Source organism: Ceratotherium simum, chromosome 38, assembly GCF_057802395.1.
Source record: "Ceratotherium simum simum isolate JZ-2026a chromosome 38, ASM5780239v1, whole genome shotgun sequence".
NCBI lineage: Eukaryota > Metazoa > Chordata > Mammalia > Perissodactyla > Rhinocerotidae > Ceratotherium > Ceratotherium simum.
Window position 1 is genome coordinate 25606707 of NC_141937.1, and position 20857 is coordinate 25627563.

General features: G+C 44.2%; 1 protein-coding gene across 1 annotated transcript in view; it reads left to right on the plus strand.

Annotated features, from left to right (window-relative positions):
• SASH1 (SAM and SH3 domain containing 1) overlaps positions 1-20141 on the plus strand; it is a 180441-nt gene extending 160300 nt beyond the window's left edge. Inside the window, exons 15-20 of the mRNA XM_087425207.1 lie at positions 38-247; positions 1034-1184; positions 6360-6473; positions 12628-13748; positions 15436-15567; positions 16707-20141. Of these exons, the coding sequence (XP_087281333.1) occupies positions 38-247; positions 1034-1184; positions 6360-6473; positions 12628-13748; positions 15436-15567; positions 16707-16970 (1992 nt within the window). The 3' untranslated portion in view covers positions 16971-20141. The remainder of the gene's footprint in view (positions 1-37; positions 248-1033; positions 1185-6359; positions 6474-12627; positions 13749-15435; positions 15568-16706) is intronic.
• The last annotated feature ends 716 nt before the right edge of the window (positions 20142-20857 follow it).

A 20857-nucleotide genomic window follows, 5' to 3' on the forward strand; every position in this document is an offset into this window, starting at 1 on the left:
GTGCCTAATGGAAAGATTTTTGTTTCCTGGGCCACAGAAAGGAGACATCATCGATATCATCAGCAAACCGCCCATGGGCACCTGGATGGGCCTCTTGAACAACAAGGTGGGCACATTCAAGTTCATCTACGTGGATGTGCTAAACGAGGAGGAGGAGAAGCCAAAGCGCCCCACCAGGAGGAGGAGAAAGGGAAGACCACCCCAGCCCAAGTCCGTGGAGGACCTCCTTGATCGGATTAACCTGAAAGTCAGTTCCGTCCTGTTCTGGTCACACGTTACTCCACATTGCCTGCTCCTTCTAAACTAAGCAAGCGAGGGCACTTTCAGGAAAGGGTAGGGGTTGGTTTATGTGGTCCAACAAGGCGGCCCATTACTGTAACGAGTATCCATCATTCTACCAAAGTAGTTCCCCATGTTCTAAGGCTCCTGTTTACCTCTGCTGTGGATAATAGCAAAAGTCCCTGGTCAAAATTGCCTTCTCACCCCAAGAGCAGCTTTCAAAGAGCTGTGAGCTTCGAGGTACTACCAGGAAGGGCGCCATGCTCACTCGGCTCCATGGAGGCCATGAGGCTCTGCCCTCCTGTCTCTCTCCACCATTATTCCCAGCGTCTAGTGGAGTGGGGTTGCAGACGTAGGTCTGTTTCCTCCTTGCAAAAACCTTCTTACTCCTGAGGAAGTCACGGGCCTTTCTGAGTTGGATTTCAAGAGCTCTGTAAATGAAAGAACAATCTCCTCCACTGTACGCCCTATGGCATTAAAGGCATCAGCTCCAAGCAAGGGCACAATTAACATGCAAGCCAGTGGAGTCTGTCCCAGCCTGCAGTGTCCATCTTCTTAACCCATGATTAATGGAACGCCCTGCCTGCCTGCTAAGTTGTAGGACTGGAGGGTACAGAGTAGGTTACGAGTGATACTTACTGATCTTTCAATAGCATAAAAATGACTGTGGAAAATGACTTTTTAGAGGTTGGAGGCTGGTTGTCCATCATGTATCACATGGCTGGGCCTGCTGACGAGCTTCTTTCCCTCCCAGGAGCACATGCCCACTTTCCTGTTCAATGGCTATGAAGATTTGGACACCTTTAAGCTCCTGGAGGAAGAGGACTTGGATGAGTTAAACATCAGGGACCCGGAACACAGAGCTGTTCTCTTGACAGCGGTGGAGCTGCTGCAGGAATATGACAGTAAGTCTCTCCCAGCCCATGAGTGTTCATTGTTAGATCAGCCACGTTCTTAGGTCACCAGTGCCTCCACGAAGCTGCCAGCATCTGCTTAGGTCCCTGCAGTCACTCGTTGGTCCTACTCTTTCCAAAGCCAGGGTCGATTTTGTATTACGTCAAAGAGCACAAAGTCATATAAACTCCCAGTGCAGACCTTCCTGTTAACATGGGAGCAAAAGAAAACCTTACTGCCTGCCGATCCCTTTGCTGCTGTGTTTCTGGGTAATAGCTGAGGATAGTGCTGCACCAGTGTTTGAATTGCAGTTTTCTTATGACACACAGTCCCACCTTCGGTCTTGTTGGGACGTGCAGCCTGCAGCAGGTCATTAGGACACCTGGGCACAAAAGTAACCGACAAACTGGCAGTATCTTGCCCAGCCAAGAGTTCATTCCTTCTCAGAGCACAGGAGGCCTGTTTTCTTATTGAATAGGTTGGTTAATGAACAGGTGAAATTCCTCAGCTTCTGTTAAAGAAGAAGGAAACGTCTGAAGTGAATAGCTAGAGCAGAGAATTCTGTACTGTGAATTCCCAGCCGAAAAGATAGCTCCTCTTTACAGCCCATGAACAGAATTCAGTGAGCTCACAGCTTTTATGTAGTCTGTTTGAATACACTGTATCCTTTGCTCCATTAACCCAGTCTTATCTTGCTCTTTATTCTTCAATCTGACATGGAAAATATTCCTGAAATTATTCATTGTGACGAGACTATCCTTTCCAGTTATTGAATTCAAATGCATTTTCTTTCAAGGGCTCTGCTTCAAGGATATCAGTAGCTAATAGCATTTCTATTGCTAAAAGACACACCAAAACCATGCTTAATGGTGGAAAAAAAATTGTACATTATTGAGTGTATCAGGCCCAAGAGACATGGAAGCAAGTGTCTCAGTACAGTGAAATTCACTTCTACTTAACAGATACTCCCTCTAAATTAACTGATAACATAGAACACCACATGCCATCAAATAGATGAGCCCTAGGTAAACACACTGCCTTTAGGGATAGATTCAGAGGAGTTGTGTTTCGTAGTTAATATCACTGTAATACCAGGTCTCTTTAGTATTGGAGTCCCCACAAAGACACCTTGGGGATCTATGGCCAGGTTATGTGTAAAGAGCCTGGCCCAGTGCCTGGTGTGGCCACCCAGCTATATTAATATCAATTAGTGTTAAATCATCTAGTCTCCCGGACCACATCTGCTCTATGAAAGAGCTCATTCGCTCTTACTCAGCCACTGAGAACAGCTGGTTTATACACCCTCTCCATTACGTTTCCTTCTGCATTCAGAACATAGGAGGAGCAAAGCTTACTAGTGGGTCTGAGGCCGGATCTGTGCTGAGTCTCTGCCGTGCACACTGGCTCACCTCTGTCCCCCTGGGACCACGTCCTGCAATTTGCACCAGAGATATTTTGTCGGAGGGAATCTTTGCCCATCGTGATGCTCACTCAGAAGTCTAAGGAGAGCTCTTGGCTTCTTCATAAATCCCATTTCGAACCTATGCTGTGCCACTGTTTAGAACATCCCTAATACATGAAGCAGTGCTTCCTTTCATTGGTTCTAAAACAAGGGCTTCGAGGGCTCAGGGGTGGCAATTAGTGCCGAGAGCCTGGGTCCAGACTTATTCTAGGATTATAAAATTTCACATTAAGGGCAGTTAAATTCATTGGGTTTGAAAAGTACTCTCTCTAAGTAACTGGTAACACGGGAATACAACAGATTTCTGTCAAACTCAATTTCTATACACTAGACAGATCCAGAGATCTATTGAGATCTTGGAGATCTTGTAAACTTTGTAGCTCAGCCTCCCACGAGAGCGAGAGGCACATCTGCAGCACGACTTGGCGGTCAGACCTCGGCAGCCTCTCACTGCATGCGTGCACGGGCAATGCCGGCCTGCACACAGGGTTCCATTTGGGAAAGACTCTAATTGTCTGAGAGCAGTTAATTATGCTGATCCCAAACCCACTGTCCCAGGGCTGCCAAATGAAAGCTCTCTTTTCAGAAAATAATTTTTATAAGAATTTTAATCAGCAGTCATTTCAAATACGCAGAGAAGTACAGAGAAAAATAAAACAAATCCACATGTCCACTTCTGAGAAGACTGGGTTAATGGAGCAAAGGATACAGTGTATTCAAATAGACTACATAAAAGCTGTGAGCTCACTGAATTCTGTTCATGGGCTGTAAAGAGGAGCTATCTTTTAGGCTGGGAATTCACAATACAGAATTCTCTGCTCCACCCATTCACTTCAGACGTTTTGTTCTTCTTTAACAGGAGCTGATGAATTTCACCTATTCATTAACCAACCTATTCAATAAGAAAACGCTCCTCTTGAGCTCTGAGAAGTAATTAACCCTTGGCTGGGCAAGATACTCCCATATAACTAAAGTTAATATTTTGCCATATTTGCTTCAATCTCTATTTTTTGAAGAAATAAATGTTAGAAGCCCATTGAAAGACCTGCTCTCCAAAACTCGTGTTCCTTTCCCTTCTTCCTTCCTGAAGTAACTGCTCTCCAGAAGGTGGTGTCTGTCCTCACACACAAGCACCTTTTGGTGTTTGGATATCTCATCAATGACATAGCATGTTCTTCCTCCGTTTGTGTGTGTGTGTGTGTGTGTGTGTGTGTGTGTGTGTGTGTGTGTATGGACATGGGGGTAGGGGAGAGCTTTATCCCAAGCAAAGTCCCTTCAGGCCCAAGTTCAGGTCATGCCCAAATGCGGTTTCAGCCCCACAACGCAGTCCTCCACTCTTATTTGACTGTGAGGATTTTCATGGTCTAGCTTGCCTTCCTTCTTGTCGTTTGTACCTTGGCATTCATGCTAATAAGTGCAGGGAAGGGCTGTGGCCTTGAAGCTGCAGCCCATCTAAGGGTATCCCACCTCTTCATCCCCCCTAATGAGGGAGAACAACTTAGGAAACACTGGCTTTCGTTTTAGGGAATCTGGCTAAACTTGATAGTTGGGTTCTTGCTTAGTAGCTGCTGATAGGATTTTCTGGGAAGAAACTGACTCTAGCCTCTCGACACATGGCTAATGATTTTGTAAATTGAACTGCGGTTTTCATGCAACTCGAGAGACCCCTTCTCTCCCTGTGACAACTTCAGGTACCCTGCTGTGTCTGATGAGAGTAGCATCCCCAAAGATGCAGACATGGTCTGCATTTTCATGCAGGGGCAGGGGACAGGTTTTCTCTTTCATTCTCGTTGGTCAGCACTTTGGAGGCTGTTCTGGCCGCAGTGGTACGCTGAACCGTCTCGCCAAGGACAAGCCACACTGATTCCTCCTCCTGGGTTGTAATTGATAGCTCAAAGCCCTCATTTTATAAGTATCATTTTCCTAAATAACATGCTAGGCTAGAACAAAGGCCACTCCAAATCCGCAAACTCATCCACACAATGAGGACATCATTCTAGAATGTTCCACTGTTTGTGCGGGGGAGGGGGAAGGATTTGCTCTTGTGTTTGCAACTAGTTAGTTTTTTCATTAATCATCTTAAAAATAGCACTGGTTAATTTGGGATTCTAATTTAAGAACTTACTCTGCCACGATTTCTGTTATGAAATGCTTTCCATGTGAGAAATGCAAACAGGACGTGGCGAGTGACAGTAGGAACACCTGGGGCGTATGTGGAATGGCAGCCCTGTGCCTTCCTGCAGTTTTTTTTTTAATGACCTGAGAAGAGGCATCAGATTTCTGGTTTATTGATTTTTTGTGTGTGTGTGTGTGTGTGTATATGGTGGGGGGAGGGGAAGTGAAGAGAAAGGAAAAGAAATTAAAGCCATTCATCATGCATCTAGTTATTTTATGGAGAACATGTTTTCTTGGTTTCCATTTCATGTGACCAGGCACTTACTCTGCATAATAACACAAAGATGTTCTTCATGTCAACACGATCCCATGTAGGACCACACGTGCCCTCTGCGGGACATGCAGAGTGACACTGCTGGGTGGTGAAGGCCCGTGTGGTTTTTTTCTATGTGGCTTACTCCAGGCAAACTTTGGTTTAACATTGATGTTCTCTTCAAAAGAGTTCCTTAGAATGAGGATCTTTCACTTTTAGTCATCAACTTAAGAGTATTCAGGAAGATTAGCCCTGAGCCAACACCTGTTACCAATCCTCCTCTTTTTTTGCTGAGGAAGATTGGCCCTGGGCTAACATCCATGCCCATCTTCCTCTACTTTATATGGGACACTGCCCATATAAAGCGACCATCAAGCATGGCTTGACAAGCGGTGCCTAGGTCAATGCCTGGGATCTGAACCCATGAGCCCTGGGCCACCCAAGCAGAGCGCGCGCACTTAACTGCTGCGCCACTGGGCCAGCCCCAAGAGTATTCATTATTTAGTGTCCAAGTTAGGGCTTCCTGAGCTTTCCATGTCTTCCCTCTGTGTGCAGGGACTAGAAATGCTGACCCAAGACAAAGGGAGGAGGCAAAAAGGAAAGAAAACCTGCTAACACATTCCAAACAACAAAAACAAAAGGATTTGCCCTGGCCCCTCGTGGGTTTACGAGTCTATGTCCCCTTGTGCCAGCCTTCCTCCCGATGAAATAATACAAGAGGCAGCGTGTGTCACCAAGGGCTAAGAATGCTTCTAAATGCTAATAAAATTTGATATTTCATTTGACGCTTCTCTATTAGCTCCCAAATTTGGAAAGCTTTTAACAAGTAACTTGAAACACAAGTCTTATAGCTCTCTAAGAAGAGTACGACCTAATATCTCCTTGTGAAAAGGGCATGGATTCACTCTTTGCTTCCCTTCCATGGCACCATCCCTCAGAGAGGACTATGACTGCTCTTCTCCCCCATTGACACAATGCTCTGAATTTCCCCTGTCCCTGGTTGGCCTGAGGCCGGAGTCATCCTCTTGGTAACTTAAAAGGCATTGACGTATTCCAACTATGTGTTCTTTTTCCAAATTTATCTTTATGTGATGCTTAATTTGAAGAGAAAAATGTTTTATGATCTCATGCATTCATTTTTATCTCATTTACTTGAAAATAATTCGTTGTCTTCCAAAAGTCCAAGGCTTAGAAATGTATGGTGATAAACGAGGATGAAATCAGGATTTGGTTGACTTGGAAACCTCTGCTCTTCATTCCCCTGATGGTTCCGTGCTGTGTGTCCACCTTCTTCAGGTAACAGCGACCAGTCCGGATCCCAGGAGAAGCTGCTGGTTGACAGCCAGGGCCTGAGTGGATGCTCTCCGCGGGACTCAGGGTGCTACGAGAGCAGTGAGAACCTGGAAAATGGTAATGTAGGCGTAGACCACCATGAAAGCATCTTAATATGCGAGTCACTGGGCCGTTTCTGGACACCTGTGCTTTGGCTAATGACCACGTTTCCTCCCCCTGAGCCATTGCTTTGGGGAATACTAGCACTAGGGAGAGGAATTTTTCCAGGAGTATTGGTGCTTAATTAAGATCGTTAGGAATGATGACCATCTCTCAAGAACCTAGGCAACTGGCGTTTTTGAGAAATGAGTGTGCAGTGGTCTTCTCATCAGTTGTTCTCCATCCCACTTAGCACGTAAATGGAGCGTTAAGACCAAACTTGTCTGTTGGAGAAGGGGACTCTAAACCTTCTGTGGTCCTGAAGCCCTAAGAGTCTTAGCCCCCCGGGTGGATCATGACAAGAGCTGTGGACAATGTGGACAGAGTGAGGACACCTGGGTTTGAATCTGAATAGGGCATACCTGAAGACTTGGGTCAAATTACTTCATGTCTCTGAGCCCCCTTACCTCTGAAATAGTACTATGGGAGTTTCTCTTTTATAGATTATTCTAAGGATTAAACAAAGTAATGATATATTATTAATATCTAGCTGACTATGAACTGGGCGGTGGGCTAGGTGCCTGTGTATGCAATTACTAATTATCCTGCAAATACTGTCATGCATATTTGATGGATGAGGCCACTCGGGCTCAGAGAGATGAGATAGTAACTGAAGCCCTCGTTCTTTTCCTTTAGATCGTGTTTCTCCCGGGCACCGCTCTGGCTCCTAACAGGCTCCCGGTCAATGGTCGACAGTATTTCAGATCGTATTTTTCAATACCATAAGCGTTTTCAAGTCCGTGCTCTAACTACTTAATGTCGTCATGCATCAGCCAGGGCCATCTGGGCTTAGCTGAACTTTGAGGAAGGACTTAGTTTCTATTTGTTATAAGTACCTTCAGAAGCCATGGATTAGATTAAAATAAATGGACTTCTTTTTAAACAAGGGAAAAGGCAACACCTACCATCGAAGACCTCGTTGCCCATTGATTTGTTTGTTTATTCTGAGGAGCAAGACTATCCCAGTGTTTGGGACTGTCATTCATGCGTCTCTCATTTCCATGTGAGGAGGATTTTGAGGACCCCCTCTGAGAATATGATGCACAGCCAGGGCAGGAAGGTTCAATTCCTTCGGTATCATCATCATCCCTCAGCTCAGTTTTTTTTCTTAGGTAGACAGTAGGCCTGAGCAGGGGCAGTCCTCAGTGTCCGGACACCGCCCAGGGAGGCAGCATGCTTGTAAGCTTGGGTGTCATAGTTGCAGAATGACTCCTTCGTTGAGAAGATAGATTCGGGCAGTGGTCTATCATCAAAAATGACAGTATGAAAATATCTAAATTCCTATTAAAAGAAAATGAAAAGACTGACTTTATCCAAATAGCCATCGCTTCATTTTTGTGGGAGCTAGATCTCTGAATAAATAAAGGGTATATGATTAAATCTTAAAATATTACATTTTTGTTTTAAAAAAATCTCAGAACTTCAGAACAGCTAGAAAGAACATAACTACCCACATATAATACGGTATTTCCTTCCTTCTCCCTCAAAGAGCATGACTGGGGCTCAGAGTTATGGTCCCCAAACTTCACATCATTGGCCAGCCCTTCCCATGGTCTAGTTACTGGAAGTTATTGGAGAATATGTGTTTTTGCCCTTAGTTGGAGTGTTGAGTCCCATATCCACTGCAGATGATGAACTCAGTTTGAATCAGTGGTTTACTTAAAATATACCCTCCGTGGTTACATGCACAGAGAAGACATTCCATAAGCAGATTTTGGAAGAACAGGATCAACCATAAATTTCACTCTGAAAAGCAGCGTAAAAGTAGACCACAAAGATATGAAATTGCCGGAAGTCCGGATTTCAAACCAACTAAGAGCCCTTTAAAAGCAAGACGTTTTGAAAATAGATTTGGCTTTTTTCTTTTTTTTTTTTTTGCATCTTTTCTGCTTTGCCCACTTGAGAGTTAAGAACACAGTACCTCCCCACTTTTGCCTATTCAAATATTAATCCAAGCTGCGTGATTCTGTCCCAGTTCTCACTAGGAAAGTATTTTCGTGGAATGGAGAAGTAAATGCAAGGTGTGTTCACAGGAGCCACTGCTTCTTACGTACTTCATAGCTTCTGCCTCAGGAGCTCATGCTGCCTAGAGCCCTGGGTTTTAACTTCGATCTGGGGAGCCCTCTGTGTCCCAGGGGTCGGGTCGTGGGGGGCCTGGGTGGTGTGAGGGATGGTGGCCACGGAGGGGGTGGGGCCCTGCCAGGGCTTGACCTTGAGGCACCCCCACACTTCATCTTTGATCTGTTTTATAAATGAAGCTTCATTAAGAAGGACATCCCTGGGGCCAACCTGGTGGCATCGCGGTTAAGTTCATGTGCTCCGCTTTGGTGGCCCGGGGTTCGCAGGTTCGGATCCTGGGCGCGGACCGATGCACCGCTTGTCAAGCCATGCTGTGGTGGCGTCCCATATAAAGTGAAGGAAGATGGGCACAGATGTTAGCCCAGGGCCAGTCTTCCTCAGCAAAAAGAGGAGGGTTGGCAACAGACGTGAGCTCGGGGCTAATCTTCCTTACCAAAAAAAAAAAAAAGACACTCCTGCTTTGAAAATTTCTGATTTCAAAATACAATTTTCTGAAAAAAGATAATTCTATCACCGTATGAACTCAGTGATAATCTTTTCCTTTCCGACCTCTTCACCCTTCCAGTCTATATAGTTAGCCTCACTATCTCTTCCTTCTGACTGCTATGTGAGGGGAATAAATTCCCTCTGAAATACCTGCAGCTATAAAACCTAAATTGTGTGTCTCCTATGTCCTTTTCTTTATGCAGTGAAAACCAGCATTTGAGTGCTGGGAACTGTTAGGTCCATTGGGAAAACAGTTTACCAGGTAGAGCATCCATCAGGGTCACAAAGCAGTGGTGTCTTAACCGCCTCAGCCATGCGGCCTAAGTAGAAAGCAGTTGCTGAGGGAGAGGCGATTTGAGGGCCACACGTCTTGCGGCCTCCCTGTCCTGGCAGTCTGGAAGCCGTCACTAGGAAATTTCCAGAAGCTTCCGGTCTCAAACAGAAGAGGAGTCTTAAGTGGAAGGGTGAAGTGCACTCAATGCTACCACAGGGGGCTATGTGGTTTCCTGTTGTGACCCCAAACTCTCATTATAGCAAGATTGGAAACCATAGTAAAAGGTTCCCCTAAATCTGTCATTCACTTGAAGACCGTCATGAAAAACGCCAGCGTTGAGTTTTTAGCTGCCATTGGAACCCCGTCAAGGAGCCCACGTGTTGAAATAGGTGTTGAGCGCCTGTTAAAGCCAAGCTTTGTAAACTCTAGGTTGCAATTCTTGAGTGCATTGTGAAATCAGTTTACAGGGTCCTGAACAGCAGTTTTCTAACACAGAGTAGGAAAAATCAGGGTGCATTCCAAAGGTAAGATTGATGTTGTGACTTGTGACCTTTGTTTCAGTCGTGTCTGTGTGTCTCTGTGTGCACGTGTGTCACGGATGTGAAGGTCAATGTCTTTCTTACTGTAGATCGTGATTAAAAAATAGCTTGAGAGCCCTCGTGGGCCCCAAAACCGGGCCTGGAGGGGTGCAGGCGAGCGGGGAGGGTGCAGACGGAAGGCAGCGCCCAGCCTCGGGTACCAGCTGAGCATGCGTGTCTCTGAGAGCCACCGCCTCCTCCACCTGTGCCCGTGGGCGCCTTGCTCTGCTCACTCTAACTCTGATTCTGATGAGCATTTTGGGGACCTCAAAATTTGACCCATGAGCCCTGCCACTTAAAGTATTGTATCAGTTTGGGAAGCTCACGGTTCTCCCCAAATCCCAGTGTTAGCAGAGCCTCAGTCAAGATGGGACGCAAAACCCACCGGCAGCACAGGACTCCTCGGTTCCAGTGAGCATCAGAATCCTCGTGTAGGTCCTGGAGGTTTTTCCTTTCTGCTAATAACCTTTCCATATCCAGACATTTTCAGTAAATTAATTCTCCTCCAGACTGCTCTGGATTGGTAAGGATTTTGTGGATATCACTGGCAGACTTTTTAATGCTCAAGAGAATTCAGGGGTGCCTGCTCAGGACTAGATTAAAGAAGCTAAAGAACCATCCTTTCGCCTCAAGGTGAATTTGGGCATCTTTCCAGTATAAGCAGGATGTGAACATGGAATTTATATGTGTAGTTTATATTAAGAGTTAAAAAGAAGGAAAGCAATATTTCTGAAGTTGATACCAAAGAGGTTTTAAGAATTTTCCATTTTAACTGATTTTTAAACTTTAAGTTTAATGTGATATGCTTTCTTAGGAAGTATTTCCCTTTTATCTGGATATATCCCATTTTATCTGTGATGATTTTTCTATTACTGAAAAGTGGGACCATTGTCAGTATATTCAGTAGTAACACTGGGCTAATGATCTCCTCGTAACAATGAAATCATAGGCCCAGGCCTCATGATGTCAGCCTGGCTTGCTGCTAACATACGGGTGGCTGGGGTCTGAGGCCTCACGTTATTCACATGGGAAGACGTCATTATTTGACCATGACTCTGCTTTGCTAGTTGCAAAATACTTCACGTGTTGGTTTGTGTCTTATCGAAAAAGATGGGATCATTAACAAAAAGTCTGATTTGAGGAAGCTACTGTTCTTATCCCTCAGTCTTCGTGTCTGGAATTATGCTCGACATGATACATTTAATATTATCAGTTTGAAATTAGAGCATGTGAAATCATGGAAGGAATCTGGCTTTCTCTCTGCTAGTCATGGCCAACCACCACTTGTGATGATGTCACAGTGCCTCGTGCTTTTCCTTTTTGTTCCTTTCCCTCCATTTATACAGCATACACGTAGAGATTTTATCAGAGAATGTCTTTCATTTACCCAAAAGTCTCCATTTTCTTCTTAGAGTGGGCACCATCCACACCCCTTCTCTCCCTACCAACCAAATCATCCACCACCTGATTTCTCCTTGCTGCTCATGTATTGCAGGGTGAGATCGCTTAACAGGGAGATGTCAAAATTCTAAATTAAAATATTTATTAGAAATGTTTACTGAAACAGTAGACTAGAAAGAAAACCTTCAGTTACAGGATGGTGGCTTCCCAGAGATTAGAGCCAGCCATCTCTTTGCACCTTCCAAACCTAATGTGGGTTTAAGATTTTTATCTTTTTCTATAAGCCTTGAGGGCAAGGATCATTTGGCTCCTATGCCTTATCATCTGGAGTATTCCCCTGAGCCCAGCGTCACAGCACACACCAAACATGGTATTTACCAGAAATGTGACGAAGGACAGTTAATTACAGTGTGTATGTGTGTTGAAAGTATTGGTAAAAGCTAAGCATCTAGCACAGTGCGTGACCCCATAGATAGTAAATGCTCAGTAAAGCTTGTCAAGCAGTTAATATCAATCAACAATTTTCAAATAAGTGGATTATGTCTGATTGATGGTTCAATTATCAGTCTGACAGGTAGTTTATTTTAATCAGGGCTTTTGCTTACTGGGAATTAGAACCATATCAGTATTTTGTAGATTGTCTCAGGCAAAATGCTCACTTAAGCTTGTTTACTTATTTATACCAAGGTTGGTGGACTGTTTCTAGGATGGATTTATTTCACACATGGACAAACCACAAAGAGGAGGAGGGGCTTGGAGGAAGGTGTAATTGGAGAATTCCCTGGTCACCAGTGAACCTTAGGGGGTACCATTTCTAGAACTTGTCCCGAAATTCAGTCCCCCTCCCCTGTTCAACCATGACATTAGGAAATTGTGCTCACGAAACAGAAATCAGTGTGGTTTCTAAATGGAGTATGGATGATCAACCTTATTCCACGCTTACTGCATCTGGGAACAGACATTAGGCCTAGATTTATTTTACTGCCTAACACAGCATATTTCTTTTCCACATAACTCAATTAATTTCAGTGTCCACGAGTCCTTTAATAAGACTAAGAATTCTTTCTAAAACTAAAAATGGACCGTAATAACCCTCTATCACTCATGGTCATAAGTGGCTATTTTATGTCCTTAGTATAAGTCAACAATGGGATATAGGAGTTGGAGGTTTCAATTATGTCAGCACACCTTTATACGTCAATTTGATTGATTTGCTTTTTAAGATGTGATTGTAAAATAGTTTCTTGTCTTGCAGGCAAGACTCGGAAAACCGGCCTTCTCTCTGCCAAGTCATCAACCGAGTCCAGCTTGAAGTCTTTCAGCAGGAATCAGCTGGGCAACTACCCAACCTTGCCTCTAGTGAAGTCAGTGGACGCCCTGAAGCAGCGAGAGGACGGCAGGCTGGGCAGTGGTCTCACCCCCCACCCTTCCAAGCGCTGTGACCAGCCTTGTGTGACGGCTTTGAATAAAAACCGAAGAAGCCTCCCTGTTTCCATCTGTCGGAGCTATGAGACCCTGGAGGGCCCCCAGACCGTGGAGACCTGGCCCCGATCCCATTCACTGGATGACCTGCAGGGAGAGCCTGATGCTGACAGAGACGTGCCTGGCGAGGTGACAGAACCCTGCCCTCAGATTGCACCTGAAGTGCCACAAAAGACAACCTCCTCCATCACAAAGGTTCCCAGCCCTGAACGAGACTCTGCTGTGGACAATGCATTGCTGCTGACCCAAAGCAAGAGATTTTCTGAACCTCAGAAAGTGACTACTAAGAAACTAGAGGGCTCCGTAGCAGCCTCTTCACGTGCCACATCGTCTCCTCCGTGCTTGCCCAAAAGCTGTGATGCTCACCCTCCCGGGGTTAAACACAGTTTATCAAGGACGCTTCTTGAGGGCCACAGAAAGGGATTGGAGTTTGAAGGGAGCTGTCACACCCCGGGCACCAAGGAAGGCGCAGGTCCTGAGCAGAGGGGCCCTGAGACAAGGACACAGGTGAGAAATCCCGCACAGCCTCCACCTGTTCCTGCCAAGAAAAGCAGAGAGCGCCTCGCCAACGGCCCCCACCCTGTCCCTCCTGGCCCTGAGGCTCCATGCCTGCCGCTGAAAAAGGGCGGCCCCAGTGGCCCCAGCGACTGTCACTCCCCTCGGGCTTCTAGGCCTGCCCCAGGGCAGGAGCCTGGCAGCCCCCCGAGTGCGAGGCCGCCGCCCTGGCTCTCAGAGCTCCCGGAGAGCACGAGCCTCCAGGAGCATGGCGTGAAGCTGGGCCCAGCTCTGTCCAGGAAGATCTCCTGTTCTCGGGGAGTCGATCTGGAAATGCTCACCGAAAACAAGCTGCAAGCCGAAGGCATCGATCTCACCGAGGAGCCGTATTCTGATAAGGTATCGAAGGCCCTGGCCCGCTTCCCAGGCCCCTGCTGTGTAAGTCAGGCAGCCAGGGGAGAGGAAGACCGCAGCTGCCTGGGGAGGCCAGCCCGGTGGCGGAGGCCGTTCTGACAGTGAGGTTGCAGGTGACCCACGGCGGGACCTCTGCTGCTGGGCACTGGGACCAATGGGGAACACAGTGTGCACATTAAATGCAAATACAGCCTCGGAGTTTTCTTTTCTTTTCTTTGTTTGTTTTTAATTTTTGCGGCTGTACTTTGCAGGGAGAACTATCAGTACTAGAACTGGGTCCTGAAAGGATGGTTGAGTAGACAGGACAGGCCTGAGTTCCAGTTTCCATGTCTTAACTCAGCCTGTATGTTTTTAGATATTAACAAATCCCCATTTCATTTCCCAATATGTAAAATAGAATTAATAATATCCTCCATAACTACCTTGTAGAGGTATTATTAGGAGCAAATAAATAAATGCGAACATACTTTGAAAATTGTAGGACCCTATTCAGACGTAATAATTGTATTGTACAATTATCTGTATAGGTAATGGGGGGAAGATGGTATAAAAATCCCATTGTACCAAAAACATTGAGATCTATAATGAAAACTCATTTCTCATTTGAAAAAAAGAGTAGATCTACCAATACCAAAAGGACTGAAGACAAATAAATGGTAGTAGATGAAGCCGTACGCTACTCATGGAAATACATGCTTTGTTATAGTGCATTCCTGGGAGGCCTTGTTATAAAATTCTTGTGACCATGAATGCCTTACAATTGCCTTACAATACGATCCTCCTCCTCCTCGATATTTAGTGAATAAACCCCTTTGAATGGAAAGTAGTGAGGACTCGTTTTGTTGTTAGTTAGGGCCTTTGAGTGGATTCCAACTCCTGGCGACCTTGTGGACAGCAGAGCAGAACCCTGCCCGGTCTTTTTGCGCCATCCTCTCACCTTCCAGTGCTGTACCAGACAATCCTCCACTGCTATTCATAGGGTTTTCATGGCCAGTTTTTTCAGAAGTGAGTGGCCAGGTCCTTCCTCCTAGTCTGTCTTAGTCTAGAAGCTCTGCTGAAACCTGTCCACCATGGGTGACTCTGCTGGTATCTGAAATACTGGTGGCAGATCTTTCAGCGTCACAGCCACATGCAGCCACCACAGTATGACAACCGACAGATGGGTGGTGTGGGTCCCTGACTAGGAAACAAACCCCAGGCCCCGGCAGTAAAGAGTGCTGAATCTTAACCACAGACCACCAGGGCTGGCTAGCGAGAACTCTGTGGTGGATGGTGGCACAGCTCTTAACAGACGAGGCACAAACAGTGGGCCGTCTGTAGAGCAGAAGTCCACCCTTCTCTGCAGTTTAGGAGACTGTCTTCAGTAACATTTTGCAAAATGATAACATACAGTGAGATGAGGGAATTGGCCCCAAAAATATAAGATGATTGTGTCCTGCTTTAATTATGTTTCAAAACATCTTCCTAGAGCTCATTACCGCCTGAAAGATCAAGATGTAAAAGGATTCCCTCTAAATCATCCATCCTGTTGATAAAGAAAATACTCACTTCAAATGAAGACTTGGTGTTATTTTCCAGTAGCTAAACGTCTTCTCCTGCCTTATATTTGCTGTTTTGGAGAAGGAGCAAGATCTTTGCAAGCTTGATGACACATTTCTATCCTTCCTCGCAGCATGGCCGCTGTGGGATCCCTGAGGCCCTGGTGCAGAGATACGCAGAAGACTTAGACCAGCCCGAGAGGGACGTGGCCGCCCACATGGACCAGATCCGCGTGAAGCTGCTTCGGAAGCAGCACCGCATGGCGGTGAGTAGTCAGCGCTTTGGGGCCCCCTCACTCAGCTTTTTGAAGTCTGTTTAGTCCTAGAGCTTAATTAAGAGCGTGCTGGCAGCCAATAAGTAGCCCAGGGTTCATTATAGCTACAGCAAGCAGACGCCTGGGGGATCAGGAACACATAGTCTACAAAGTTTTAAAAATGCAGTGTTGGAAAGAAAATTATCCATAATCCCAGCACTATGAAAAATTTTTAAAAATCCATCTCGTCATTTCTCTGCACATATACAATAGTAAATGTATAGTGTTGAAAGCTAATTGTTTTCAGTTCTCAGATCATGAATCTATTTCTCTGTTACTAAAAATTCTTTTGTATTATCAAATTTCAAAGTGTGCTAGTGGGTCAGTGTGGCCTCATTTAGCCAGTCCCTGTTGTCGAAACATTTAGATTTTGTCCAACTTTTCATGTTAAATAATTTAGTGAAGAGCATCCTTGTCAATAAATCTTTGTAGACTTCTAAGGGTAATTTTGGAGGATATATTCCTTCAAGAGGATTTGCTTCATCAAGACTGCACAAAATCTGAAGGATTTGCAAATTTTTGGTAAATTACTTTTCTGAAAGGTGTAGCACTTGACCTGCCCAGAAGTCAAGTATATGTGTCCATTTTCCTGCCCTAGCCAACACTTGGTAGTATTGTATTTTAAATTCTTTATAACTCTATTGATTAAATGTTTAATTTTCTGGTTCTTAACCTACACTGAAGATACAGTGGAAAATCTACTTTATAAAAACCCTACCCGTTGAATATCTTACTTTCACACTGCTTCACAGGTTTGTCTCTTTACTCATTGAAGAGCATATCACCATGAGACAAAATAGCTAGACATGTAAATGGTTAGAGTTTGGAGACTTGGACACATAATTGGGGTTAGATCTAATTCCAGGTACCTACTAGAACCTCAAACACTTCCTTGAGGATTTGTCTCCCATTTGAGAAGCCGAGCGAGAATTCTTGATGCTAGGCGTGGTCTTTAACATTTCGTGGCATTATTGCTTTCTGATGGTCTAGGAGTGTGATGTTTTAAGTACTGTTCCTTATAGGCCTCTAAGAAGGAACCCCTTGATGGCACAGATTGAGTCTTTATAAAATTGCTGTCTTTGTTTGTGCAGATCCCAAGTGGTGGACTCACGGAAATCTGTAGGAAGCCCCTCTCTCCCGGGTGCGTCTCGTCCATGTCGGATTGGCTGGTTTCCATCGGGCTGCCCATGTACGCCAGCACCCTCACTGAGGCGGGGTTCAGCACACTGGGCCAAGTGCCTTCTCTGTCCCACACGTGCCTTCAGGAGGCCGGCATCACAGAGGAGAGACACATAAGCAAGCTCGTGTCCGCGGCCAGACTCTTCAAACTGCCACCAGGCCCCGAGGCCATGTAGCCAGACCCACAGTGGACCTGCCTGGACAAGGGCCACCCTTTCACTGTGCTTGCGATGCGGATGCAATTCCTCCTCCTCTGGACAGGCAGACCAGATCCAGGAGAAAGGCCCAGTGTGTGGCCAAACGGCGTGAAACCTTGGCACGGGACCAGTGACCCTCGCTTCTCCAGAAAAGCCCCCTCGAGGAAATTGGTGTGGTTCTCTCTGACCCCCAAAGAAAAGACAAGCACTTATTTTTATTTCCAGAACACGAAAGAACCAAGAAGCCAACCTGTCACAAGTGCTGTGGCTCCAGTCTGTCGTGATGCGCTGGGAGAGGGCTGGGAGCAGAGGGAGGGGCAGCCTGTCCCATTTCTCACGATGTCCTTACCCTTCTGTCACCCTGCAGGATCCCTGGGGGCCAGACGGGCTTTAGCTGGGCCAAAGTAACAGACTGGGGAGTTCTTGTACCCTATTGACCATGCTCATTTGTTCAACAGTAAGAAACCCTGGCTGCACGAGAAAACAGAAGTCCTATTCTCCTTTAGATAAATGAGAGACATTTTAATAATTGCTTTCTAGCAATCAGCTTTTATTTGCCTTAATATAAGCTTTTAAGCAGTTATCTAACTAGTGTTCACTGCCCTGTAACCATCATTCCAAACCTTTAGCTTAGACTGCCACCTAACATATCTGGGATGTTTTCAGCAAAAATGGGCTTTTCTAGTTGTCTCGTTCTAACATGGCTTATTTTGTAGGGGTGTTTATCAGGCAAATTTCATGTTGGCTTTCAGTTTTTAAACTAACCACAAATCCAGTAAAAAGCTATCTGAAATTCACAAAGATATCGTGTGTGTGTGTGTGTGTGTGTGTGTGTGTGTGTGTGTGTGTGTGTGTGTACAGTCACTTTCTTTCATTTTAATCAGTTTAGTATTAGTTCCATGGTGGTCACTGTGCTGCGGTATTGACTGGGAATCTTGACCGTGTCCATTCCAAAAATTCAGTCGTCGGCTAACACATCCCCTTTGCAAAAAGTCATTGTAAGGTTGAATATTGCAGAAAGACGTTTTTAAAAAGGGAAGTCGTTTATAAAATGTTTTAAGGGTTTTTTTTTTTCAATTTTATAGTTAAGATATTGTTTTCCTTCTTTTCTTGTTTAGATAACCCTTTTAATTCAAATAAAGGTTCATTTGGAGCCAAACCACATTAGCCATGCATTAACGAGTTGTATATTTTCCATTGTTTTCCAACTGATTTCAGCATGTTTTCTCCTCTTTTAGTGTGTGATTTTCTAGCAAACAAATTTAGATAACTAAGCAATTAAGAATTCCATTGCTTACAAAATGATTTTCCTTTACATTCTTATCATGAGCACTATTTTAAGCATTGGATACGATCATTTACAATAGAAATGCTTTGAACACAAAGCCTTGATTAAAAGTTCTGTACTATTTCATCTACTCACTAAAACAAATAATTTCCCTCAGGAAAAAAAAAAAGATCTCATTAGTTACAAAGCCATTTTAGCGTTTGCTTTATATACCTGGATCCACGTTTCTGAGGACAAGGATATTCTCAGGTGATGAATCTTTTCATGCGTTGGTAGGCATTTTTTAAGATAATATATGTTTCTTCAATAATATTCACCTTCTACAAGATGCCGTGTGAAGAAGCTGTGGCAATGTAGAATAAAAAACTGAAGCTGCCAAATTTCTATTGAACTCTTAAAAACAGCCCGTTTTTGTTATCTCAGCTTCTGACATTCCTATGAGCATAGCAGCCCCTTTGGACTGTAACGAGGCTGCGGGGTTCTCCTATAACTGCATCTCTGACGCGTGTTTCGAGGGCTGTGGTAAGGTGGGTGCTGTAAATTGGGCTGCTCGTCCTCCTCTGTGGTCCCTCAGCATCACATCCTGAGAGCCCCTGCCCATGGTTTAAGCTGAGCAGAAAGACCACGCCAGAGTCGTGTAATAGGAAACAGAGGAGAAGAGGAATCTTCTGTGAATTTCCAAGCGTTAGTTCATTTTCACTATAAGATTTTCATTTTGGTAACAGTGGCACCTTTAGAAAAGGGAATTTTCTGAGTTTGAGTGTTTTGAGAATGCCAAACCGTATTTTTGTCAGTCTTCTTTGGGAATCATTGCCTTCTCGTAGAAAAAGCAAATTCAGGGACCATGAGTAGTTTTCCGTGGGAAGGTCTCCCTCATCCGAGGGGTCTGGGGTTGTTTTTGCTTTATCGTGCTTTTCTTTAATCTTTTTTTTTTTATCTTTAGTATTTGTTTGGTCTTCTTTTGCTTTAAACTTTTAGTTGATCCTAGAAAAACCTGAATGTTTGTGACATTTGACTGAGATGGTTCGGGGCTGTCTCGGGATGCTGGAAGTCAGACACGTGGGAGGCTTCGGCAACAACCAGTTTGAATCAGTTGCACTTGGCACAGAATGTCGAGGAATGGTGAAAATTGTTGTCTTTGGAAAGCACAAAGGAAACCTGGAAGGCAGTTTGGCTCAGGTATCTGCACACCTGTTGTGTGTAATTTTTACTTTGAAGCTGTCTACGAGGCAATGCAGCCAACCCCAACCACTACTGACATTCCCAGATAACCAAGAAGTAGGTAGATATTTCACGGCCTTTCCTTAGTCAGAGGCCTTTCCTTTTCTCTGTCCTGAACCCGGGTATAGGTGAAATTGGAAATTACTAGTCTGTTGGAAATCGGTTTCTGACATAGCAAAGTTTGCTTTCAGAATTACAGCAAAAGAAGTCAATTCACCAAGTCAATGCTGCCTGTGTGTACTGTATTATTTTCAGAAAAAAATAAAATATATAGTAGTCTGAGTCCAAGTTATCTTGATTTTAAATTGATAGAGAAAACAAGAAACTGTCAAGCAAGTTATATAACAACTAACAACATTGCACTTTCTGTATATGAAATCAGTATTTAAATAACTTATTTTTCTCCATTGCTATTCTTAAACATTGTAAGTATCTGTAATATACCAGTACCAATATGTTCTTGCGATTGCTTCAGCCCAAGAAAGCTGTGTATTGTTTTAAAAATTGTAAAAATTATTGTGATGATTCATTTAGCAAAAAGGTAGACAGAAGGGTTTTCCTGTGTATCAAAACTTGTCTATAATTATGTCATCTATGTACCTAGAAAAAAAAAGTAAATAAATTTCTTCAGTTGAAAATGCCTCTTTTGTTGTTACTTGGTATTTCAAAGATGGAGTAGAAATGAAAGGGAATTTATAAAGTGTGCTTTAAGAATGAAATATATGGTAAAAATAGTAGTTGCATGCAATTACTTCTGCCACATCACCAAGACTCAATATCTGACACGCGCTCAGATTTCTCTTTGCCAATTTATTGCATAATCAAGTCATATAATCATAGCATCTTAGACCAGAAAGAGATTTTTGGAGATCCCCTCTAGTCTAAGCCCATCATTTTCAAATGAAGAGTCCGAGTCCACAGAGGTGGTTGACTTTCCCAACAATTTGCAGGAAAATGGTAACAGAACCCAAGTCTTCCACTGAGAGAGAAAAAAAAATCTAAGTTGGGATATTCTAGAAATTAATCAACTTGACAAAAATCCTTTTTCAACATTGGTGTACCACAATTGAAATAAAAACTTTTTTTTGTTAGAAGAGAGTGTGTATGTAATACAAGAATTTTGGGTAGGTAATATATGCACTTGAGACAAGCCAAAATAGCCTCCCAGCCACCAATTTCTCTCACTACAGGTAAGGATTATAACCAGTGTTTGCGTATCTTTTTAGAAATGCTCTTTGTATTTACAAATATAACTGTGTGTATTTTTCCATACAGGAGTGATAGAATTTTCTCTATACTTCTTCATCCTGCTTTTGAATTCAGTATATCTTGGAGATATTCCCATGTCAATACCCTT